General features: G+C 33.7%; 1 protein-coding gene across 1 annotated transcript in view; it reads left to right on the top strand.

Annotated features, from left to right (window-relative positions):
- LOC101490801 (mitogen-activated protein kinase kinase kinase 1-like) overlaps positions 1 to 8,074 on the top strand; it is a 9,244-nt gene extending 1,170 nt beyond the window's left edge. The window contains exons 2-10 of the mRNA XM_073368981.1: positions 1 to 578; positions 1,805 to 1,889; positions 2,318 to 2,380; positions 3,976 to 4,133; positions 4,844 to 4,916; positions 5,052 to 5,111; positions 6,359 to 6,469; positions 6,938 to 7,175; positions 7,681 to 8,074. The exon at positions 1 to 578 is cut by the window's left edge and continues 6 nt beyond it. Coding sequence (XP_073225082.1) covers positions 1 to 578; positions 1,805 to 1,889; positions 2,318 to 2,380; positions 3,976 to 4,133; positions 4,844 to 4,916; positions 5,052 to 5,111; positions 6,359 to 6,469; positions 6,938 to 7,141 — 1,332 coding nt within the window. The 3' untranslated portion in view covers positions 7,142 to 7,175; positions 7,681 to 8,074. The remainder of the gene's footprint in view (positions 579 to 1,804; positions 1,890 to 2,317; positions 2,381 to 3,975; positions 4,134 to 4,843; positions 4,917 to 5,051; positions 5,112 to 6,358; positions 6,470 to 6,937; positions 7,176 to 7,680) is intronic.
- The last annotated feature ends 1,264 nt before the right edge of the window (positions 8,075 to 9,338 follow it).

The following is a 9,338-nucleotide window of genomic DNA, read 5'->3' as shown; positions in this document are numbered from 1 at the left end:
CCTGCTGCTGCATGGGAAGCCATGAAGATTCGATTCTCGGAAGATTTTCTTCCGAATTTGAAGCTCGAAGAGCTTGATGTTCAACGGAAGGTAAACGAAGTTAGAAATTCAGTGGAGGATGGTGAATTGACTGAGAAATTTGAAGATAGAGATAGGGTTAGAGTTATAGACGAGGTTGTTGATACTGTTGTTGCTGTTGGTAGTGGTGGTGATGGTGGGGGTATAAATGGAATTCGTCCACCGATGCTTAAGCCGCCGCCAGGGATGAGAGTTCCGGTTGTTGATAACACTTGTTCAACTTGGGACCTTTTGAAGGAATTGGCTCCTGTAAGGGAAGAAGAGATTTTGAACGATGAGCGGGTAGTCGTGGAGAAAGAAGGTGAGGAGGTTGGTAGGGTAAGTTTGAAGAGAAAAGAGGAGGTTGTGGATAATGCGGAGATTGTTGCTGAATTTTCGGAATCATGTTCGTTTACTACTCCTAATGGGATAAATAAGCGCGTTATTACTCCTCGTTGCTGGCAAAAGGGTGGGTTTTTGGGGGGTGGTTCTTTTGGATCTGTTTATGAAGGAATTTCTGAGTAAGTGTGATCGATCCCTTTCCTTTCAATTTGCTTTTGCATATGTGTGTATTTGTGTATTTTAGTAATTTTTTTGGTGGTTGTGCTTCTTTGCTGTATTAATTATAGTAGATGCCAGTTAGGAAAATTCCATATTGGAATTATGAAACAGAGCAAGGTAGGAATAGGATTATTAGAGATGAGTTTAATGCTTAGGATATAGCATTGTCAATTTTTTCATGCCTTGACATTTCAAAACAGTTTACTTTTTTGGCCATTATAGGAACCACAATGGTTTTTGAACCCTTTCTAGTGCTTTCTTTTCATGAAGACCTTAAGAGTTATTTCAGATTGTTCCATCTCATCCATTGTGTCATTTCCTAGTATAACCCACGTGTAACCACCCTTTATCCTATGTGTGGGGTTCATCCCTTTGCGTCTGGTGTTGTACAATTGATGTTCGATGAAAACCATATTTTCAATGTGTTTGATGTGATCCCTTTCTATTACTTTAACTGTGTTTTGGCTAAATTCCCTTCATTCTCTTAAACCTTCAGCAGCTCTTTGCCTCCCATGGTGTACCTCTAATGAGCTATTTTAATAAACTTTGCTATTAGCTTTTTAGTGACAAAGATGATTTCTGAAGTGCAATTACATTAAATCATCAATGCCCTATTGTTCCTGCATGTCATAGATTCAGCGATGAAGACGGCTTTTGTTGAATAGGCAGGCAATACAAAAAAAGTATTTAAAACATTAGAAAAATGTATCGAGGTTAGGGAGCTACATTTTGCAAGGGCTAGGGTACTGTAATACTATATAATCTGTCTTTTATCAAAATTGATGAGTCTCAAAAGATAATTTTAAATTTGGCATCTTTCTAAGCTGCTTATAATAGGGTATAAGTTATTACCCAATGTTTTTCATTCAAGTTGAAGCGGAGCCATGATTCAATGATTGAAGTTACTGCCGCAGTGGCTAAGATGTCACAAATTTGATGTGGAATCAGTCTCTGGCATATGGGTTTGATTCTTCTTTGGATCCCACAATGGTGGGAGCTTTATAGCTCCAAGTTACCCTGCCCTTATTTTCATTCCAGATGCTGTTTCTTTTTTTCTTTTTCTTTTCTGTATAAAGTTGAAGACCAAAGCTTCTCAGTGTGTTGACCGTACTGATTATTAGTCTCCTGTTTTATGTTATAAGAGATAACTACTAACTTATTATTCATATCTTCTGAATCACTGCAGCGACGGAATCTTTTTTGCTGTAAAAGAAGTTTCATTGCTTGATCAAGGGGATCAGGGAAAGCAAAGTGTCTATCAACTGGAGCAGGTAACCGACTTATCACTTATTATACTTTACTTTTTCAATAACATTCTTGATGAAGAATAAATAAGAAGTTTTCTTGAATAACTTTTGCGGAAAAGCATTGTTTATTCACTTGATAATGAAACTGATTACATAAGGAGTATAAATAGTACAAGTAGTTTAATTTTGTATAATCATAATAGAGCTGGTAATTAGGAAACTGATTCCCGAAATGCTATCCTAAAAGAAAATAAAAATAAAACTGAAATCCTAATTAATACATACTAATAACTATACAAATCAGAATCTTATGATTCTGATTTTTGATCTCATAATCAACAACTTTAATGCTATTATATGCAATATGTCAAATTGTTTGAGAGGTTGTTGTCTCTTTTATGTTTCTCCTACTATATTTATTTTCTCACATTATTCGTTCTTTTTTCTCTCAGGAAATTGCACTTTTGAGTCGTTTTGAACATGATAATATAGTTCAATACTATGGCACTGAAATGGTACTTTCTTCTTGTCCAATCTTTTCTTTTACTTATATGTCTAATTTGATACCATTGTAGAATCTATGTTGTCCTGTCATGTCTCCTTATTTCATGCTCACTTTGATATTTTCTTGTCGTTTACCATTGTTGAATATGTGTTGAACAATGGCATTACAGATTAAGTCAAACATAAAAAGGTCCTACTGCATCTCAAACTTTCTACAATATTTCAGCAAGTGTTTGTGGATAGACTCTGTACATGGCTGTCAAACACATAAGTTAACTCACGGAGTTGAATGAGTTTACGACTCTATATTAAAATCAAGTTAACTTGCTTGCAAATCATTTCTGGTTAAACTCAAGTAGGCTCGTATAGAATGTGATACTGGGGTTATTTCTCTCAAACATCATGACTAGACAATGGTCAGTGTTAAAAAACGAAAAATGAAACAGCTGAACAATAAGGCTCTATAGTGCACAAAACATTAAGAATAATGCTAGCCACACACTATTTAACACACACTTTCTAACACACCCTCTTTGATTGGTTAAAATACACATGAGTCCTACTAAATTTATATGAGACTCACATGTTCTGGTAGGACCTATGTAAACTTCAACAAATCAAATAGAGTGTGTTGCTAGCACTCCTCAAACATTAAAGTCACGGTTATTGTGACTCCACATATTCATCTAGCAACTAGCATCCCAACTGAAACCCATCTGCAAAGGACGTGAATGATGTTGTATTGAGTCTTGACCCATAGCTCTCAGCACAATGAAGTAATGAGTTAGAAAACGTGAATAAACCAACCCATCATTGTTGAATGAACCAAACAGGCCAACACAGCCAATGAATCCAACTCTAATGAGTTGGAACCTAATTATACCAAGCTGATCCAGCTCCAGCAAGCAAAAGCCAGTCCCACCACTGCCATTCTTAAGTAATTTTTAACCTAACAATTTATCAATTTTTCTATCAATTTTGAACTTGTTATACTCTTTTTCTATCCTGAATCGTGAACCAATATTGTTATTTATAAATTTGTTCATCAATTTTGAATTGTGATGCTATCTATTCTATGTATGTGGTCTGGACCTGAGAAACCATCTTAGTTTAATTTATAGGTTGCTTACAAAATATTTAAACTTTATGTTAAGTAAACTCTTATGACTTTACGAGTCTAATTTATTGAGATTCCACAAGTTTATGAAGACTTTCAAGTTTGACAACCTAAATGATAGGCAATGAGGTGTGATCTGGACTGGACTGGACTAGAGCTATAAACCCATTTTAATTTAATTTATAGTCTACCTACAAAATATTTAAATTTTGTATTGAGTGAACTCTTAAGTTTGACAACCTTGATGATAGGCAATGAAATGTAGTCTATTATTTATACTACAAAGGATCCACAAGAAGACTGCAGTAAGTAGCAGCATGAAAATTCAGACCAGACACTAAACCATTTTTTGCAACATCTTAGCTTCTCATCGTTATCATTTTCATTTGAGTGGCAGTGTTCATTGTCTGTATTTGTACATCTAACAGAGTAAGCTCATGATTCAAAATGAGATTTGTCCTTTATGCCCTCTGCTTGATGTTACTGCAGGATGAATCCAAGCTGTATATCTTTATTGAACTTGTAACCAAAGGTTCTCTCAGAAGCCTCTACCAAAAGTACACTCTTCGAGATTCCCAAGTATCTGCCTATACAAGACAGATTCTGCAGGGTTTGAAGTATCTCCATGACCAAAATGTGGTTCACAGGTGACTTGATTTTATTTATTTATTTTAATATACTTTTGCTTTCCAATATGCATATATGGTTACTGATTTCCTGTGTTAATTCCGGTCTTGCATCATATGGTTTGGTTCTCATTTCTGGAACAATGCTGTCAGGAGTCCTGTCTATGGTTCTTGCTTTCCTTGCTTCGAATGAACTTTCACTTCTGATCACTGTCTCATCATTGCAATACGAATTCTTTATTAATATTTCAGTTTTTCTAGCTCTCTCATATCTATTGCAAATAACTTGATGTGTTTGTTTTATTTTATTTTTTCTTCTTGTTATTGGGCCAAAGATGAGAGTTGAGGAAAGATGTAGAAAAAAGAAAACGTATGGGAAAAAGAATGATTTTTCATCCAATGATTTCCCTTCCTTTTTTGCTCCAAAAAATGCCTTTTGATACTAATATGGGCGCCACTAATATGAAGTCTAGTATTTGTGGAAAACATCATTTTTTTTCTTCTGTTTTTGAAAATCATGTTCATCAATATCAGACTAAAGTAAGGGTAGGAGGTTGAATAGTTACAATGCAATTGGGATTTTCAGTTTTGGAAGTTTTCAATGGTAGAGTTTTTTCTTTGGGTTTAGCCCATGATGTCTTTAACATCATCTCTGAATTCCTGTACCAGTTACGTAATTACGTTGAAGCAATCATTATTGATATAATCTAATTATATCTCCCAAATTTAAGGGATATCAAATGTGCAAATATATTGGTGCATGCAAGTGGATCTGTCAAACTTGCAGATTTTGGGTTAGCAAAGGTATTCCTCAGTTTGTACTTCTCTTTCTAGTGCTTTTATTTCTTTAACATCTCAATTTCAGTTATTGATATCTGAACAATGTGCAATTACTTACAGTTTTCATTTTCTGATATTGCTCTATAAATTGCTTTTCAGGCAACCACATTGAATGATGTTAAATCATGCAAGGGGACAGCATTCTGGATGGCCCCTGAGGTTTGCCTTCAATCTTATCTGATGAACCGAAATACTGAATAATGGTTCAACTGTTCAAGTTTATTATTGGAGTGTACATGGTTCCAACTTATAAATAATTTAATCAACAGTAATTTTTTTAATAGCCTGGAATCTGGATATAGGACTCTAGATTGAGTACTCTTTTTCTTCAGCTGAGGACTGAATACTGAAATTAAATTGCCTTACAATTGTCATAAACTGTGGGCATTTATTGTGCTACCGATCTAAAACACTTCTATTTATCTGTGAAGTTGGTGGTATCCCCATGTAGAATTGAAGGAAGTTATTAGAGCGCTATAAAATAAAACTACATAGCAACATGAGATCATGTTGCACTCTGTTAGTAGGTTACTCCATAAGTTGAAACAATGAAACTAGTGAGTGATGAATTTATACAATTCTCTCACTTTTGAAACTAGAAACCTTAAACTTTCTAAAATTCTCTGACCTTGGTGTTTAATCTTTTAATTTCTTGATAGCTTAGCCATTGATTATTGTATATATGAACCTAGGGTTTTTGAAAACCCTGTATTTAAAAGTTAAACCACAGCTGTTTTGTTTATATATACACGGTTGGTACATGAGCAAAGTAACCACGTTCCTATACACCATCAATGCAATGCACACACGAAGATTGAGTTTCTATTTTAACACTTTTCTGCTTGCTGGAGCATGTACATGCACCAAGTTTGTTAAAGTAAATTCAAGCCGTGGTCTCCCGTCCCCTATGAGATTTAACATACCCACTAGATAAGCTTGATTATCACAAATTAATTTCATGCTCGTCTTCTAGTAGAAGTTCTTGAAGTAACTATTTTAGCCACACAGGTTTTAATATTCTTTTTACCATGGTACTGTATTCTACCTCGATACAAGATATGGATTGACTTATTGGAGCTTATCTGCTGGAGTAAGCCCTTGTAAGACTGTTTGATAGAACTTATAGAAACAACTTACAACATGTCCAAAAGCGGTTTTCAGCTTAGTTTCATAAGTTTACTATGATAGCTTATGAAAATAGTTTATAACTTATATGAAAACAGTTAAACTTTATTTTATCTTCTATCATAGAAATAACTTATACATAAACACTTATGTGATAAACACTTAGATGAACTGTTTATCCAAACAGGGATAGCAATGTTTTGCTAGGACTTTTGAGTTTGCACATCTGAAGACTGAGCTTCTATTCTAATGATTGTTAATTATTAATGTGGAATATGCAGGTTGTGAAAGGAAAGAACAAAGGTTATGGGCTTCCAGCTGATGTTTGGAGTCTGGGATGCACTGTCCTGGAGATGCTAACGGGCCAAATTCCATACTTCAATTTGGAATGTGTATGTGTCATATTATTGCTATTTTTTGTTCCCATTACCATTGGCAGGTGACAATAAGGGTTATTATTTAATTCCTGATTATGTTTTTCTTTTCTGTCTCAATGGAGAGAGCTCTTCAATTTTCATAATTTCAGTTCAAATTTTAATTCCACTGCTAGTATTTTTTGGTTCAAGTGTTTGCTTTTTTCGTTTTGTTGACACTAATTAAACAGTTCACGCTGCCCATTCTAATCTAAATTCCCAATTTCTCTGCTATTTATTTGTAAATTAAATGTGGATTTTGTTCGTATTCTATGTCCTGTGTTTCCTATAACATAGAAATGTTGGTTGATTCTTATAGTTGTATAAACAAAATGGATACTTTTCCTAGAAATATTGATCTATATCGATAATAAGTTAATAACTATCAAAATTGCATTACTGCTGGTTATGACCTTTGATTTTGTGATTGATCTCTTCTTAAAACAGATGCAGGCAATATTTAGAATTGGAAAAGGTGAGCGACCTCCTATTCCTGATTCTCTTTCAAGAGATGCAAAAGACTTTATCATGCAGTGCCTTCAAGTTAATCCTGATGATCGTCCTACTGCTGCTCAACTCTTAAACCATCCATTTGTCCAACGGCCACTTTCCCAGTCTTCATCTCCATATGTTCATGGCAGAAAGGGTTAAACTTTGTCATCTTCAACTATGAAACATAATGAAGGTGAAGATTGTTAAATGGCATCTCAATTGGATACTCTGTTTTCCTCTTTTTATCATGATGAAACCAGAATCATATAGAAAACTCTTTTTCATAGTTGTCCATCCTTTTATAGCTAAGATGTCAGGGACAAAAAATTGCTAAGATGCTTGAAATGCTAGTTTTAGTTTTCAGATTGCGCATAATATTTTTATGGTTATATAGGTTGGGGTTCAAGTGTGATATCACTCTTATTTGGGGGTAAATTTTCTTGCAAGCATAACTGACATACTATGAAAAGGAATTAAAGCAGGAAATGTTTTTAACCAGTCTGTGGTGGAATTCTCTAATGACAAACTATACTGCTTGCATTCATTTGAGCAAATCATTGTAGCATGGGTTGAATTTCACCTCTTTCAGTAATTTATTTGCTTATTTTACGCTTGCATATCACTTCGCATGTAGAAATGTGTTATTTCCAAATTCACTCTTAAAATTGCTGGAAGTGATCCGGGGTCCATTTTTGCAGCAATTGTTGCTCTGCTCATGTTGTGGCTTTCAGAGTATGCTGGTTTGTTACTCAAGTATATTTTTAAGCCCTGCTTCGGATCAAAAGTGATGTGGAGCTCCAGAGAACCAAGCTATCAACTTGGCAATGTGGTTTTGGATAATTATGTTCAATATATGCTGTCTAATTACTCCATGATGGTTTGTCCATTGTAACAAAGACAATACATCAATGTCAAGCTGAAAAAAGTTACCCCCTCCTTCCCCGCAAATGAGCTAACCGGTGAAAAAATCTACAGGGCTTAGCTTTCGGAACAATAGTAGCAAGAATCGAATAACCATTCTTATTGTACATATTTATTAGAATGCCATTATTTGTGTATATTATTTACCTTTTCAAAGTTGTTATTTTTACATTTTTCTTTTCTTTATTTTGTTTGAATCCATGTTTGATGTTTCTCTCTGAAAATCTGGTCTTTGGTTGAATTCAGATTGGTCAATATTATTCAATTCAATGAATTCATATAACCCAATGATGGAATCTACTTAAATGTTAAGTAAATAGTACAAAGAGTTGGAAAATATGGTGTTGATGCACTTCTAGTACAAAATTAGTGAAAGAATAAACACCAACAGAGAAATGCTATAAAATACAAAATATATTTTTTGTCAAATAATTTAGTGACTAGATTCATATACCTTAAATGTGGAAAAACGAAAAATTATGAGTTCAAATTCAAACCCTTGCATATTGATGTCGTTGACGCTACCAGGGTCGGCCATAACCCAAATTCTTTTGTATAGTATACCTTAATTTTGAAAAATTGCATTTAAATCCTTAATTTTGTATACTGACTACTCTAAAATTTTATATTTGTACCTTATACCCAAAATAAATATCCATTTTCTAAAGATAGACTATCTTCTCTAAGGTTAAATCTAATTTCTCTCAACTATTCTCTCATCTCTACACCTATCATTGTGAGTATGTGGCAGTTGTTGCTACCAGTTGTCACCACCAAAGCTTAAAGGATAGAATCTTGATGTTAGAGTATTCTTGATGTTCAGGTTGTGCGATTTACTGATTTAGGAACTCAATTTGTTTGAAATGGTTGATTTACTAATTTTAAGAACTCATTATCCTGATGCTAGAGTTTTAGATTTTAGAAACTTATTATTGATTTTGTGATTTACGATGACATTATTTGATCCAAGAAATTGGGATGCTCTTGATTCTAAAATGATTGATTTTTTAGTTACAAAAAGTCTTAAATGATATTTTTCCATTTTAAAGGATCCTAAGGATAATTCGAAGATGCATGGCTAATTGGTACACCAGAGTTTTAGCAATTAACAAATGAGTATTTTGGTGATTGGTCACATATTGGTGAAAGACTTAGAGAGCATGAGATAAACACAAATCATGTTAAAAATATGACCAAACTATTGATATGACCTTTTGGAGACAATACCATATGAAGAATTGTTTGATTAATTTGCTTCAAAAGTGTTAGAAGGATAACTCTTTTTAAATAGTAAGAATGTTCGTGTTAGCTTGATGGTGTTATCTAAAATTTACTTATTTTGATGAATTTAAATAAAATAGTTTGAGTTTTTTGTATCTCATTCGATAAAAATATATATTTTGAAATAATTTATCAGTTTTAAAAATACATTTTT

Source organism: Cicer arietinum, chromosome 5 (genome assembly GCF_000331145.2).
Source record: "Cicer arietinum cultivar CDC Frontier isolate Library 1 chromosome 5, Cicar.CDCFrontier_v2.0, whole genome shotgun sequence".
NCBI classification, from domain to species: Eukaryota; Viridiplantae; Streptophyta; class Magnoliopsida; order Fabales; family Fabaceae; genus Cicer; species Cicer arietinum.
This window is presented reverse-complemented; position numbering and strand designations above follow the sequence as displayed.